Source organism: Cuculus canorus, chromosome 4 (genome assembly GCF_017976375.1).
Source record: "Cuculus canorus isolate bCucCan1 chromosome 4, bCucCan1.pri, whole genome shotgun sequence".
Classification (NCBI taxonomy): domain Eukaryota; kingdom Metazoa; phylum Chordata; class Aves; order Cuculiformes; family Cuculidae; genus Cuculus; species Cuculus canorus.
In genome coordinates, this window is record NC_071404.1 from 28162475 (window position 1) to 28178969 (window position 16495).

At 37.7% G+C, this 16495-nt stretch overlaps 1 protein-coding gene across 7 annotated transcripts in view; it reads left to right on the forward strand.

The window, feature by feature from the left end:
• Positions 1–16495, forward strand: part of ATP10D (ATPase phospholipid transporting 10D (putative)) — a 44043-nt gene that overhangs the window by 9724 nt on the left and 17824 nt on the right. For 4 of the 7 annotated variants that reach the window (XM_054064698.1, XM_054064695.1, XM_054064696.1 and 1 more), the window contains 11 exons: positions 206–426; positions 1631–1926; positions 2700–2894; positions 5840–6044; positions 8479–8564; positions 9646–9752; positions 10497–10628; positions 11418–11545; positions 11692–11944; positions 14536–14771; positions 15426–15611. In XM_054064698.1, coding sequence (XP_053920673.1) covers positions 1667–1926; positions 2700–2894; positions 5840–6044; positions 8479–8564; positions 9646–9752; positions 10497–10628; positions 11418–11545; positions 11692–11944; positions 14536–14771; positions 15426–15611 — 1788 coding nt within the window. In that variant the 5' untranslated portion in view covers positions 206–426; positions 1631–1666. The remainder of the gene's footprint in view (positions 1–205; positions 427–1630; positions 1927–2699; positions 2895–5839; positions 6045–8478; positions 8565–9645; positions 9753–10496; positions 10629–11417; positions 11546–11691; positions 11945–14535; positions 14772–15425; positions 15612–16495) is intronic. The other 3 variants (XM_054064702.1, XM_054064700.1, XM_054064701.1) reach the window with 1 other exon arrangement.

A 16495-nucleotide genomic window follows, 5' to 3' on the forward strand; every position in this document is an offset into this window, starting at 1 on the left:
AATAACTATCCACATGTAATGATATCTATCTAATCATAGGACAAAAATGTACCATCTTAACTTCATGAGAGACCAGTTAGACGTTAGGGGAAAGCTTTCTAGCCAAAGGGTAGTGATGCATCAGAGCAGTCTTTTCGGGAAGTTTGCAGAATCTTTGTTATAAGAGCCAATTGTAAATATATTATTAATACCACCTCATTGCTAGAGGACCTGCTGAGGATGCTGTGCCTGCGTTTCAAGATTTCTGCAATCGTGGCAGAAGAAGGGAAAACCCAAGGAAGATATATACGAGAAGATATGGTGTTAAATTGACAGTTTGGAAAATTACTTTTTACAGCAACATTTTGGAAGAATCTGAGCAGCGCTGAGTGGCATTTGTCAATGACACAGAGATACAACATGAATAGAAGTCTGGATTGATTGAAGGTAAAATCGGGATTAGTTTGATGACTGTAGGGTAGTCTGTAGTAAAGTGATCCCATTTAGAAAGACCTGGCAAGTTTTAGAGGCAACTTTTGTGTGAGAATTTAGGAAGATGACTTGGTGAAAAGTTTTGCTATAATATATGCAGCCAGTAAGATGCCAGATGGAAGGAAAGTAATCCGCAGCAAGAGGTAGCTGTTCTGGTGGATTCAGGGCTCATGCAAGTTACAGCTTTCAAGAAATGTAAGATAAGCAGTTCTGTGGAAGAAGCAGTACAAGAAATGTAACAACTATTAGTTTTTAAAAGTGGTTGTAAACTGTAAAAGAACCTCTCTTGTTAAGAACAGAAATTTTGAGCTTCTATTAAAGCATGGTTTGTGTGTGTAAAAGTCCTTTCCTTACTGCGTTGGGTGGTTCGATAAAGTGATCAACTACGCTTATGAACTTCGGCTTTCTTTAGGAGAAAAACTTCCTGGGTAGATTGCTAGAGTTCAGTTAATACTAATAGAGGAGAAGTATTGACAGTTTATCATCCTTGGTCAGCTGGCAAAAATTCTCAAAGCTGTTTCTAATTCAATAGGAAGAGTTTTTTTGTTCATGATTGCTACTTAGCAAAAAAAGGACAACCTGCTGTGTTGGTGGGGAGGGTTAGGGTTACAGTTAGGGTTAGGGGCTGGGGCTTCTTGTGGGGAGTTGGCCAGAGAGAGTTGACTTAGACTCCCACTTAGTGCCTTTTACTGCCAATTCCTCAGTTTGGGTCTAAGGCTATACTCGGACAGATCCCTATTGCTGTATTGTTGCCTTCTGAGTTTAGTAAAGGTTGTTAACCATAAGTAAGGATTGGAATGTCTGAGATAAGAATTCCTTTCAAAATGCCGTTCTGTGCAGAATTTGCAGCTTGTCTACCTTTTCACCATACTAAGAAACTGGTGGGCAGGCTGCTTACGTGAGGTGCTATTGCAAAAATAAACGAAGTAATTTAACTCTGGGATCTTGAAAGGGCAGATGAAATTCAGATTAATTCAGCCTTTGAAGCAGAGGTTCCTGACCTCACATAAACTATTAAATATCCAGGTTTTTGTTTAAATCAAAATGTGTAAATTACTTTTTTCCTAGGTTTATCCAAAACTGTAGCTGTGACTTTTTAGTTGAAAAGCCTTTATGGAATTATTACTTAACTTATGTATTTTAACGTGTTTCTATATAGAGAATGCTCCTTGGATTTTAAAGTGTTTCAGGCACAATGGCAGATCCCATCCGCTGGGCGAGATACCGTTGGCAGCGACTGATATCTGCAGGCGGAGAAGGTAGCAGCAATTCAAGTAACAAGTGCTATCAATCACCAAAAACTATTGGCAAACATAGGATAGTGATACCTTGTTTGGGACATTTTAAAGAAGAGTATGAAAAAGTATCAAAGCTGTACATGAACAATAAAATACGGACTACTAAATATACTTTATTGAACTTTTTACCACGGAATTTATTTGAACAGTTTCACAGGTAATGAACTCCTTTTGATTGTCGTAATTCTTCTAAAATGAAATCTTTTTATTTAAATGTGTGTGTTACTATATAGATGGCTATTCAAAAACAGTTCTTCCTCCTGACCTATCACTTCTGAAAAGATCTGTGTTATTTGGCCGAAGTCTCTTGAGTAACATCAGTGTTGGGATAATACTTTTCTTCATGGGTTATTTATTTCTACTCATTCTGTTGTTCAGATGGTTGAAATATTCCTTACTCTTGGAGCACTGCCATACAGCAATCTGCAATAGGATTTTCAGGTCATTTTCTGCAAATGTATTTCTCCTCTTTTCTTATGTTTTTCTCTCTTGCCAATTTTTTTTTTTTCATCCTCCTTCTGTTTGGAGAAATGATGATTTTCAAAGTTATGCAGGGAAGTTGTAGGAAGGCTCCCTTTGAAAAACATGTAATTTCTCCCAGGAAATGATAAAATTAAGTTTAAAAGACCTGGAAATTTGAGAGAGTGCAAGTTCACCAAAGTCTCACTAGAAGATGTATGCCTTGAGCACAGATTTGAAAACACAGGAAAATTCTTGGTTTCTGAATCTTCTGATTATGCATACTGAGGAACTGTGCACCTAAGTAATCTGTTGAATGGAAGGTAAAAACAGTCATGGATACGTAGTTCTTAATCTGCAGCTGGGGTGAAGAAAAGAATAATTACTACTAGCTTTGTTTATATAGCACGGACTGGGGGAATAAAGATGACTGCTAGCACAGCTAACTCATATGTTTTCTCTTTGTTTCAGAGTTGCCAATTTGTATTTCCTATTTCTAGTTATCCTAAATTGGGTTCCTCTGGTGGAAGCCTTCCAAAAAGAAATTGCAATGCTACCTCTAGTAGTGGTTTTGATAATTATTGCAGTGAAAGATGGTTTAGAAGATTACTCAAAATACAAAATGGATAAACAGATAAACAACTTACTAACCAAAGTATATAGCAGGTAAGAAGTGGCAGCCTTTCTGATTTATTATTATTATTGATTATGAATATATATGAAGAGAAGTTGATAAATCTTTTGGTTTGCTTCGTGGACACTCAAAGAATCATAAAATAATTTAAGTTGGAAGAGGTCTCTAGAGGTCATCGAGTCCAACCGGCTGCTCAAAGCATGTCTAATTAGATCAGGTTGCTCAGGGACTAGCTAGTCCATTGGAGTCGTGATCACCAGTTTTGCTAAATGAATATCAAATTAGCAAGATTTGCTGAAAAAAACCGATTTTTTATTGAAGCAAGAGTGTTCTTGCATGAATTTGTACTGTATTAACCAAGGTAGTTTAACTAGTAAAATGCTGTTATATGTGACATCTATTTATATTATTTAAGCTCCTTAATGGTATCAGGATGTACTCATAATAACATTTCTGCAAACAAAATTAAATCACTTTCTGTTTGAGTGCATCATCTATTATGGTACAAATGTTAGCATCTGTTCCATGCTGCAGGATTGCAGTATTACAGATTGTAGGTGCAGGTGGAGCACACTAGTGGTGAGAGGTTTGCTGGCATGCAGTTATGCATGGATAATAAGAAGACAGGAATGCAAACTGGTAATATTCTAAATTAAGTAGCAGAAAACTTCTTTTAGTGCATGCCAGGGCTGCCCACATCATTGTTTTTCTTTTTTATGTATTATAAAAGGATATTCTGAGACTCATTCAAAGCCTCTAAAATGCAGGAAGAAGGGTCCACTATACTTCCTTTATCTTTTCTTGCATGCTCTGTGGTCATGCAAGGAAAAAAGTATTTTGAAAAACGTTGCTTTTCACGTGTTGTAGTAGCCATCACAAATAGCAGCTGTAGGAGAGGAGTGATTGGCAGTTAGGCACATTAACAAATTCAGTAAGGACCGAACAGTAACATACAGTAGTTGCTGTGGTGGCTAACCACATTTAAAGCTTCCTCTTTTCGTTAAAGACACACCATTTCCTCGTGAAGGCAATACAATGAAAATCAACTTTTCTAAAATCTTAAATGCACTAGGTGATTATGCCTAAACTCTGTACTGTAGACATGACCTTAATTAGCCCATGCAGCAGGTTTACAGTCTTGTACTATATAACCATTACAGGTGTTGTGATATTACTCAGAAGATGGACTCTCCAGCTTTCTGGCATTTGCCACACTCTATTGGCATTTTAAGAGCTTGCTCATAACCATAAGGTCCTACACCTGGGTCGGGGCAATCTGCAGTTTCAGTATAGAGTGGGGAATAATGTGATTGAGAATAGCCGTACAGAGAAGGACTTGGAGGTGCTGATTGACGAGAAGCTTGGTATGAGGTAGCAAAGTGCATTCACAGCCCAGAAGGCCAACCGTATCCTGGGCTGCGTAAAAAGAAGCGTGGCCAGCAGATTGAGGGAGGTGATTCTGCCCCCTCTATTCCTCTCTTGTGAGACCTCACCTCTAGGATTGTGTCCAGTTCTGTAATCCACAACAGAAAAAGGATATGGAACTATTGGAACGGATCCAGAGGAGGACTACAAAGACGATCAGAGGGCTGGAGCACCTCCTCTATAAGGACAGGGTGAGAGAATTGGGGTTGTTCGGCTTGGAGAAGAGAAAGTTGTGAAGAGACCTTATAGTGACCTTCCAGTACCTGAATGGGGGCCTACAAGAAAGCTGGAGAGAGACTTTTTATAAAGGCATGTAATGATAGGACTTGGGGGAATAGTAGATTTAGACTGGACATAATGAGGAATTTCTTCACAATGGGCGTGGTGAGGCACTGGAACAGGTTGCCCAGGAAGAATCTTCATCTCAGCTGAGGATGGAACAACAGCTCTAAATGGAAAGCTGAAAACAGTTCAAAGTTATGTATGTCATGCCTACATATTAATAAAGAAGTTCAATTCAATGCTGGTGGGCTGGAGCTTTTATTAACTTCCCTGGGTATTATAGAGTCTTGGTACCTTATGCCTAGAATTAATGGAAAAGATATTTGAAAAGTCTGTAAATACAAGTATTTATATTCAGAGCATCAGTGAAGTGGTTGATGAATATTCTTTGCTTACTGCTAGATGTTAATTATCTTGGCAGACAGACTTTTTTAAAAGGCCCTAACAGAATGGAAGAAGATTTGTTGCTCTTGGTTGCATAATTGCAAGAAAAAGTGATGACCCAGAAATAAATCCTGAAAACACTGTTTGCTTTCTTGGAAAAATGAAAATAGAGGAAGCAAGAGGGCTGAATTTTAAATGGAGCTAAAATCATTTTGGGAGAGTGCCTGGAATGTAATTCCCAGAAAAAAAGGTTTTGGACCCCAGAGCTGATTCTTTGTAATTATAGTCACCTGAGCTGATAGACTACCTCATCAGAGTTTGGGGTTATTACTTGGAAGCATGAATTAACTATTAGAGTAATTTTCTAGTTACAATATGTTTCTCTGAGCTTTCAGTTTTTGCATTTCTAGCATAAAACCTGGTGAAGGGTCTGGAGCAGAAGTCTCATAAGGAGCAGCTGAAGGAACTGGGATTGTTTAGTCTGGAAAAGAGGAAGCTGAGGGGAGACTTCACTGCTCTCTATTACTAACGGAAAGTAGGTTGTAGCGATGTGGGTGCTAGTCTCTTCAACCAAGTAACAAGTGATAGGACAAGAAGAAATGGCCTCAAGTTGCACCAGGGGAGATTTATTGGATATTAAAAAAATTGGATATTAAAAAAAATTCTTTACTGAGAGAGTGGTGAAGCATTGGATCAGGCTGCCCAGGGAAGTGATGAAGTCACCTCTCTGGAGGTGTTCAGAAAACATGTAGGTGTGGTGGTTCGGGACATAGTTTAGGAGGAATGTTGGTATTGTGTTGATGGTTGGACCTGATCTTAGAGGTCTGTTCCCACCTTAACAATTCTATGATTCTAAAAAAAAATAATGGTTTTACGTGTATTTCAGGAAAGAGAAGAAATACATAGATGAATGCTGGAAAAATGTCAGTGTTGGGGACTTCATCCGGCTTTCACGTAACGAAATAATTCCTGCTGACATGGTGCTGTTATATTCTAGTGACCTGGATGGGATCTGTTACATTGAAACAGCAAGCCTTGATGGAGAAACCAATCTAAAGCAGAGGCAGGTGGTGAGAGGATATTCAGAGCAGGTGATAATTGTGCATTTCTAGTGGTGTAAGAAAGTTGACATGACAGTCAACTCAAAAAAATGCAAACAACCCAGCCCTCTAGATTGCTTAGTCCTTGGTAGCTCAGCAATCCCCATCTGAAAACAAAATAACTAGGTAACATAGTTCTGATTTGTTACTTGAGTTATTTTGGAGAAAATCTTTGTGTGTTCACTTAACCCAGAGAAAAAGATCTATTTCAAGTAATACAAGTCAGTAAAAATAACTGTTTGGGTAAACTGATACTTAATTAGCACCAAGTCACTATGAGTAGTATGTATTTCATGTTACCAAACCTTGTTAAGAGAGGCCATAGAACTGTGCTGGTCAGTTCCTTCTCGGCCTGCGTGATCAATGACTGAATGCAGTCCTACCTGCAGCATCCTCAGACCTAGTGGAGAAGGAGGTGCGGTCCTTTTCTTCCAGGCAGCCTAAGAAGCCAAGCTGATGAAAGGAGTTGCTTTCATCTTCCTGCTTGGCTGTGCATGTACACCGTTCCCATGCCATGTTATCAAATCATATAGTACGTTAGGGACACAGCACAACCAAAGCAGCTGGCTTGATGTTGTGAAGCTACCTCTCTCCATTGCAGTGAGAGAGTCCAACGCGGAGCCTGTCACCCCCAGCTGCCTTGTTCAGTTCCCATCTTAATTGTCCCCCCTCCTTAGGGCCTTTACACAAAATCTAAGTAATTCTAATTCTGCCGTAGAAAATCTCTTTTGTGTCTGGAAACATAGGAAAGTATCTCAAGAAATAATGTGCAAAATCTTCTATTCTCAATATTTGTTTTGTCAAATTTAAGGTCATAATGAAGAAATATAAGCTGTAAACTTAGAGCTCAGGAAGATATGAGTGCCCATATCAAGATACCTACTTCTGGACACAAGTTTTTGTTGCCTGTTTTATATTGGCAGGGTGTGGACGTAGCTTCTGTGCTCACTACAGGTTGCATACATTTGTGGTTGCTGTTTCAAGGTTTATTGCAAGAAGCTTATCTTCACTACTATTACAAATTGCTTGTCATATCAAATGTTTAGTTGTCTATCAAAAATAAGATGCTTTCACCAGAAGTACATGTCTGGAGACAGTTTCCAGGCTGTAAGAGAAAAGGATTGACTAATTTGGCTCTTTTCTTTGTTTTGGAAGTAGTTCTTGTTCTCCTTGTGCTGTTTTTTTTGGTAATCATTGTACAATGTGAAATGCTTGAAAAGCAAGAATCAATTATACTGTCTAACATTTTACAGAAATATTGTAGTTCCTGTGCAAATAAACGTGAGGAGGGTAAGTGGAGGGAGAGGTCTTTCGTTGTTAATTCGATTTACAGAGGCTGAACATATTTGTCTGTGTTCATATTGACTTCATGTTAATAGAGCACAAGAAATCAATACATAGCAAAAGAATTTTTTTTAATCAAGCCAACAAAGTACATTTAAATAATGCCTTCTGAGTTTCAAATTCTACTTACGGTATTGTGTTTTAACCTCACAGTTGCTCTTTAACCACTATGAAGTCACCCAGTTGTGGGAGTGCAGCCTTTTCAGAGACCTGTAATTACATAGATGTGTTCAATTACACCTGTGAATTACAGATCTGTCCTTGATGTTTGAAACCTTAAATTGGTCATTCTTTTATTTTAAAGAGCAGAAGAAATGACTTTCTAAAGAGTTAGTGGAAAGTACTCGGCTTAGAAACAGCTCTGTTATGCCGGAGGCTAGCCTCTCTCATACTAGAGGCTAGAGGCATACTCACATGCCATTAATGAAAATTAAATTGCAACTGCATTTGCAATTCCAAAGATAAGACCTTTTGGTTTTTCTCTTCTTCTCAGGTTTCATGCTTTATTAATAAAGATATTTTCTTTCACTTGGCTTTTCTCTTCACTGAAGAACTCATCTGCTTTTTATTCACGACATGTACTTCTAGTTTTCATTAACAGCCCTTTCTTTCGGTACTGATAAAGCTCAAACATCATTAAAAAGTTCTACTTGCTTTCTTTGCGTTAGCACAGATAGCATCCTGGACATGGTATTTGAAACAACATCTGTTAGGAAGAAATTCTGCTTGCAGAGAAGATAGTGTCTCTTTCTTCTTCTTATCATGAAAAATATCTATGGGAAATCTCCACTTTTCAGATGTTATTCTTGTGGGATTTTTCTTCTTCCTCACTCTTTCACTCATTTGCTCCTCTCCAGCATTCTCAAAATACCAGCAGTTTTGTATTTATTAAGAGTCCTTCCATACTGTGTTAAGTCCAATTTATGCTGGGTAGCAGATCATTAACACCACTAACAACTTGTAGTTTCGAAGCTAAATTGCTAGATAATAATATATGATCCTGTGAATTTATGATGTTTTTAAGTTCCATCACATTTTGTCTGAGTTCTTTGTTTTTGGGTTTTTTGTCCTATGCCTTTAGGTCTCTGAAATAGATCCAGAAAAATTTTCCAGTAGAATAGAATGTGAAAGTCCTAACAACAACCTCAGTTGCTTCCGAGGCTTTGTGTAAGTAGGCTTGGTGTCTCTTCAAACTATTGTCATTTGCTTTGATGCTCTTACTAATTTTCAGAGGGCTTGTAATGTTATCTTTAAGAAATAATGACAATGTAGTATAGAAGTTAGTTTGCACTGCTACATTTCTGAGTGCAGTGCAAAAGATAGAGCTCCAGAAAGGCTTTCTGAGCAGTAGATTGTGAACTGGGAAAGCCCACTACTGTTTTTTATATCTTATTTAATATTTTGAACATCTTAGTTCAGGCTGTTTTGCAATTGTATATTCCATATTTGAAATAGCTGTTTCAAGTCTCCATTTAATAACTTGCCATATCTGCAGTATTTGGTCTGGGCCATGGCCTGATTGGACAAGTTGCATTGCTCAGAACTGGAAAGTAGAAGGACTGGCTTCCTTTTCCACTCTCGATCTGTTTTGTGTGACCATCAGTGACTTGCTTTTAACCAGTGTGCTTATCTGTGTCTTTTCTTCTAATGGGTTTATGATTTTCTACAGAGAGTGGGAAACAAAATGCTATTTAATAGGATGACTAATAATCAGTTTATGAGAATTATAACGTCTGTATTCCCTGTGGGCACCGACACATTAGAAACATCAAAAGAAAAATAAATATATATGAGTGTTAGTCTTTGAGGAAAAAAATTACAAACAGTGGGCCTACCTGCACGGAAAGTATTCCACAGGAGTAACAATGCTTAACAGTGTATTTAAAATGGAATTTTATATTTTGTTCTAATTTTTTTTGATGTTAGCAATCCAAGTGCGAGTCATAGGCTTTCAGACTTACAGTGTTTGTTGTGAGCTCTTTTAAATTGTGTTGCCTACTTCTCATATGCCAGCTGACAAATGCTAGGCTTGTAAATGCAAGAAAATTTCTACAGTGCTTACATGCCTGGATTTTCAAAGGTGATCTGCATGCATGTTACCCCATTCTTTTGAAAGGTCTAATCAGGTATGTCAGAATGGCAGTCAGTGACTAGGGGCTTCTTTGGGAAACGTGCTCCCTAATGATTTTGTGAAGACTGACTGATAACTGCTGGCATCCTATAACTGAAATACTGTGCTTTTTCTCAGTGAGCACTCAAACAAGGAGCGAGTGGGCCTCAGCAAGGAAAACTTACTTCTCCGAGGATGCACAGTAAGAAATACAGAAGCTGTTGTAGGCATAGTGGTGTATGCAGGTTAGTGAACCACACTGGCTTTTGCAAATTGCCTTCCAGATAAAATAAGAGTTACATGCCCTGAGAAACAGTATCGTACGAAGAGGAATTAGGAGAGTAAAAGCTTATATCCAGCAGAAGGCAGCTGTAGCCAGAAATGTTAAGAACGCATGTCTGTATTAAGTTTGTTTAAGGTTTAAGAATTTAAAGAACTGATATGTCTGATTATTTGTGGGAGGCCAACTCTGTTCCATGTGAAAAGGTCTTTGTCCTCAACTGTGAGTTGTAATGGTAAATCCGGGTTTTGAAATGGGTGTGGAGATGCATGGCTTGCTTAGGATTTAATTCACAGTGTTAGGTGAAACACTGAAGCTGTGCTGTTCTTCAGTATTCTGTATCAAAGGGCAGAGGTTTTTAAACTAATCAGTATAGCATATCCAGGCAGACAGTTGAAAATGTCTATGGGGGTTTTGTAGAAAATACTGAAAACAATATAGAAAACACCAAGAATAAGATTGTTTCTATAGGAAGGAATGTTATTGATAGTATAAAAGTCAATATGTGTGTGACAGATTTTACCTTGCTTGTTCAGTTTTCTTTCAGACAGATTTCATATATTGGAACAGTTAAGTTTGCTCATAGTTACGATCACTGTTCAGATTTTAATTAACAGAAATGTCTGATTACCCAGAGCTTTAGAAATACAAAGCCCTTGTGGTTCTGCTACCTGTCGTTAGAGAATGTCAACCTGTGCTGTGGTTACAGGTCATGAAACCAAAGCCATGCTGAATAACAGTGGCCCTCATTACAAGCGCAGTAAATTGGAGAGAAGAGTAAACACTGATATTCTTTGGTGTGTTCTGCTTCTAATTTTAATGTGTTTAACTGGTGCAATAGGTAAGTGAGAATCCACATGCTCCGGCTATTTTCCTCTCCTAGCCTACAATGCTTAGTGCTTTGTTTTGGGGATGAATAATTTTAACAACCCATCTCAGAAACTGCCTTTATCCATCTGTGATTCCCTAGCAGCTGAGGATGCTGTCAGGTTTTATTTTATGTTGTCGTGTTAAATCTGGAGTATGGTCAAGAAATATGTTCTTAGTGAGAGTTCTTAGGTCTGGAAACTGTTTCTCCAATTCTCTGTTCTCACGAACTACTCTGTGAAATTCCGACTTTCTTGTAGATTTTTCTTGTAAGGTTAGATGCATGTGACATATTTTAGGGATTGATTAAATATTGAGCTAGAGTAAATATAAACAGACTAAGTTTTATGACAAATCAAATATATATTCAAAACATTTAAAAAAACTTCTTCAGACTACACTTAATAAGGATGCCATGGTGTTCACAGTTAAACTATAGCATGGAGAAGCAAGGATAATACAATTAATTGCTAGAGTTTTTTTCTGGGGAAAAAAAGAAAGTGTTTATTAGGCGTAGTTACTATTCCTTCAGTTTTGAGATATGCTGTATAGATTTGCTGTTGATAGAAATGCATGTTAAGTACTTATTCACGTGTGCATTGATACTTACTTTTAATGAGGTTCCTGTTGTGAAAAACTGGAGAAAAAATAGTACTTTAGAAGCTTAGAGAGAACTGCAGAGAATAGCATTGAACACCATGACCCTGAACTGTGATACAGTTTACATAAAACTGACTCACTTTATCTTGTTCTTGTTTTCAAGGCCATGGAATTTGGTTAAGTAGGTATTCAGAAATACCATTTTTTAACATCCTTGAGCCAGATGGGAAATCAATTCCTCCAGCATTGGCAGGGTTCAATATGTTCTGGACGATGATCATTTTATTACAGGTAACTTTGGTCTGCTTTGAGCATGGGTCATATTCTGATCTCATTTATATCCTTGAAGTAACTCTTTAGCTTCAGTAGAGCTACTTCATGTTTGTAACTGTCCAAAGAGTTTGATTTTATTTAATCCACATATTTTATTTTGGTAGGTGTTGATCCCAATTTCTCTCTATGTTTCAATTGAAATTGTCAAATTGGGACAAATTTATTTAATACAGAATGACATTGACTTCTACCATGAGAAAACAGATTCAACAATACAGTGTCGAGCACTAAATATTGCTGAAGACCTTGGCCAGATTCAGTATATCTTCTCTGACAAGACTGGAACTCTCACTGAAAATAAGATGGTTTTTCGAAGATGCAGCATTGCAGGACAGGAGTATTGCCATGAGGAAAATGGTAAGATACTAAACCTGTTTTCACAGTGGATCATTTTTCTTTTCCAAGACAAGCTGAGAGTTTTGATAGGGGTCCGGTGGGCTTGATGAGGTTTGTGTGGCAATACACACTAATGGAAGATATGAATTCAGACTGATCCTACTAATAGCCATGCATCTTTCCCCATTATTTGGATCCTGTCACATATAGCATGTTGAGAGACTTGAAGGCTGTGTGTAAGGTACTGCTTTGCTGCTACTTAAATTCAAACATATTTGATACCAGAAAGAAAATACTCTTTACTCACTCTGAAGTAATCGTGCCTACTGTGTTTTGCTTCTCTCCTTGCAATATTCAAAGTCCAGAACATTGGACTCTAGTCTCTCCTCTCTTTTTTTTCTTCTGAGTGCAGTGCCAATGCTTACCTACTATTTTAGGATTCAGACATCCTGTTGACTGCCATAGCAATGTACCATGTTTATATAGTATATCTTAAGGCTTCAATTTGACGTACTGTTGCCCTCGATGGTACAGTAACCCAAATAAAATACATACTGAAGTCAGAGCTTTAGCAGTAATGTTAAAATGCCAGTCAAGCAGATGTGTGTGTTAACGATACAAAAATAAGTACCTCCATCAAAAGTAATGACTTGTATTCTTCCTGTATCGTACATACCTGCTTATTGTTAGCTAGAAAGTCAACAAGCAGTGTTATTGGATAGTTGCTGTCTTATGGTCTAACATCTGTAGCATCTTTCAGTATACATTTCTTGAAAGCCTACTTGAAGCTCTCTGGGAGCCAGGAGAATATACAACTCCAGACACAAGCAAAAATTGAGCAGAGTGACATGAAGTCTTTCATTCCATTACCTATTTTATTAATTAGATAAAACCCCAAAGTTTTTATTACTGTCACTGTATGTAACTACCATACAGTAGTAGTAGTAGGCTGCAGATATTTGCTGTTTTGCTTGTGGGCAATTCAAGTATTCCTTATGAGATCAAAAGTGCGATGCTGACAGGTGGACACGTGAAGCACAGCTGTGTATTAAATCCCTTTTCTGGTTTTGCTGTGCATAGAAGTGCTCACAACTGTGAGCAGAAGGCACACCCTGCTGGTCATGAATTGGTTTAGCCCGACATTGTGTTGCAGGAGCAGATGGCTGCAAAACATTTTTACAGTAATTTCAGCACATATTTTGAAAATTTTATAGTGCAGATGTCCAGGTGCTTCTTTGATTTTGCAAAATTATACTGGAAAGGATGACAACAGCAGAAGAAATGACAGCAGGGAAGAAATATTTTTAAGTTTTAAACTTGCTGAATGAAAAACTTGAATAAAGAGTAGAATATATTTTTCAGAGCATTTCCTGAAGAAAGGGAAGGTATTCCAGGAGAGAGAAACCAAAGAGTAGTGTGAATGATGTAGCTGTGGCTGGTTGGAACCGTACTCTGCCAGGGAAAGCATGTCTACCACATACATCTGCTAGAACTCATTTAGAGTTATCATCCAAAAATATTAATTCTGTTGATTATTTCCTGCTATGCCCTGTTTTTTACCTGAAGGGTAAGCATGTGCTTCTTCCTAACAAATCTAGAAATTATGTAAGCCCTGAAAATGAGTTTGAAAAATGTTGGAGATCCTTGTTTTAGTCCTGTTTTACATTTGTTCAGTTGCATGGATCTGCTGTTTGCAAGGCTTCTGCTACACATAGTAAGAGTTGCAGTACCAGACAGTGTATCTTTAGTGCAAAGATATTAGGCATGTCAATACAGAATTTTATTATTGAAACCTGCTTTTCGGTTAAATACTCAGAAAATGTGTATGAGTGCATGTCAGCTGTTGTCCAAAAAAGAAATTATAAGAAACACCTTTTGAAATGAGTTCCAGCTAGGAGCCGTACTTGTCAAAACACTGCCATACAATCCTGATACATAATAATAATATGCTAATAATATGCTGATAATTAGAGTAGAAAACATATTTGGACGTGATCTGGTCCCATTTCCCTGGCCTAAAGCAGAGTTGTTGGTATCATTCCTTATGAATATTTTTTCGTTTCTTCGGGACCTCCAGTGATAACCAACACAATGCTTTCTCAGGCATTCTGTTCTAGTACGTCTCATCTTCTCTGACAAAGTTTTGCTGATACCTAGGCTGAGTGAGTCTATTTTGCCACAATATAGGACCACTGTGCCTCCTCTCACCCACAGTGTGCACATAAGACAGGCTATGTCCTTTCTCTGTGCGGTTGCTCTTCATGTACTTGAAGACTTCTATTTGGCTCACATGAACATTCTCTTCTGGAAGCTGTGTAACTCTAGCTTATTTTACTGTTTCCATGCAGCTCATGTTGTCTAGAACTGTGATCATTTATGCTCCCACTTCTTGATTCATACAGTGGATTGTTGCTCTTGGAAGTACAGTGTCCTGAACAGGAAGTCAGTGTTATGGCTTGTATGGGTTTTATTTTTCAGAAATGGTGGATTTTTCTGAAATGTATACTATATTCCTTACTTTAAAATTTTGTTTCCTGAACCTTCAGGCAGTGTTTTAGACAAGTTTTTTTTTTCTGCCCATGGAACAATATTTGTTTTTTCGTTTTCCGTAGCAAAGAGGTTGGAATCCTATCAAGAGATGGATTTAAAAGATGAGGATTCAGCTGACTGTCAGGATGGTTCTTCGATCCATATGTCAGAGTGGCAGAGACACAACTGCAGAACTGTGAATGAACCTTTGAACAGAAAGTCTTTGAATCAGTTGTCTGATAGTTACCCTGCGTTAGGAAGGGAAGATGGAGCAGGTGATGTTCCCCACTCAGGACACGTTGCATTCAGCAGCCCAATTGTAAGTAAAAGCTGTTGTGTTTGATGCTAAATTTCTGAAGTAACTCATAAAGGAATATCTTATCACACCTATTTGATTGAAGTGTTTGTCATTTAAGAAATCCTTTATTTCTTCTGTCAAATCCAAAAGCTCCCATGGTTGCTTGAGCTGCATCCTATTTGCAGCTGACATTGCAGACGTTCAGTGAGTCACAAGTGTGTATGCTTTGGTTCTTGCTTCTGTGAGTCCATGATTGCTCCAGCAAAAATGATGAGCTTCATCTTGGTAACAGTTTGTTTTTTTGTTTTAAGAGGTTCCTAGCATTTCCTTTTATTTTTAATAGGAAATAGCTAGATGACAATTATTTATTGCAGAGTGCAAGAGCTAAAACTCTGCTTCTGTACTTGAAGCACAGTTAATCTCTGTTGAAGTGTGTGTGAAGTAAGGCTCTACTGTTTACCTGTTTGGGCAGGAAGTTTGCTATTTTCAATGGGCTAGCACAAGGCAGTGAAGACACCAGAGTGTTCCTCTGTTTCCTAGTATAACCAGCTCAGCATCCGACAGAAAAAAAAATGTCTGAGCTTCTACACTTCATTGATCTGTAACTGATTTGACCTCCAGAGACTAAAATTAGGCTCATATCCTAATGGATGGCTTTCTTCATTTCATCAACAGGAAACAGATGTTGTACCAGACACAGAACTGCTGGAGAAGTTCAGTCAAATTTCTTCTCATTTCTATCAACAATCAGAAGATAGCAGTGAGTTAGCTTTGGAGACAATGTACATCACTGAATTCTTTCTTGCCCTGTCAGTCTGTAATACTGTTGTAGTTTCAGGCCCCAGTCAGCCACATCAGAAGGTAAGAAGGCCTTATTTTTGCCCATTTAGCCATATTCATAAATAATTGAGCTCCTTTTGTTTGATTATGAAATGAAAAAAAAACAGTGAGCTGACCTTAAAAAAATGATACTTTTCTCCCCTTTTGATTTGTCCTGTAACAAAGAAGGGGATTACTGCAAACCCACAGAGGTCAATGAGTTAATGTGTAATAGAATGCTGGTGGCATTTTTGTGATGAGGATAACTTGGCTTCAATATTTTGGTTTTATGTAGAGACTGTTCATAGCTTTTACAAGACACATTTTTGAGATTAAATTGCACTTGTAGTTTCTTCTATATTTTTCTTATTTTTTTCCAGATACATGCATAGCTTCCTTTAAGAGTACATTTATACCCAGATTACCTTTACAAATAAGGTTTTTGTTGCCTGAAAGATAAGAGTAATCTGAGAAGAGTCACAGAATACTGAAACTGAGAATGCTTTTACCTGTTCCCTGTCTTGTCAAATGAAGTATCAGCAGAAATATGGAAGGCCACGTTTCATTTGTGTATTAATCTGAAGGAAAAATGTTTTGCAGTATGACATAAAGTGGTCTAACCTTAAAAGTATAGTGCATTTGCTAGATTGTCCTCATTTAATGATCTGGAGTGTGTTTAAGTCTTCCTCAGACCACTTTTCGTTTTCAGAACTTGTAGGCTAACAGTTTTCTAAAGACACTACGATCTTTTTCAAATCTTCTTTTTTATGGTTGGATTTTCATAACTTCATCTTTTGCCCATTTTGACTGTGTTGCAGGATAATTTCCCAGTTCAGCTTTGATTTCCTTTCCCCCTATCCTCTGGTGATTTCTATTTGTTTGCTTTCTTTTTTGAAAAAAATGTTTGTGATATGTACAGAACTAGA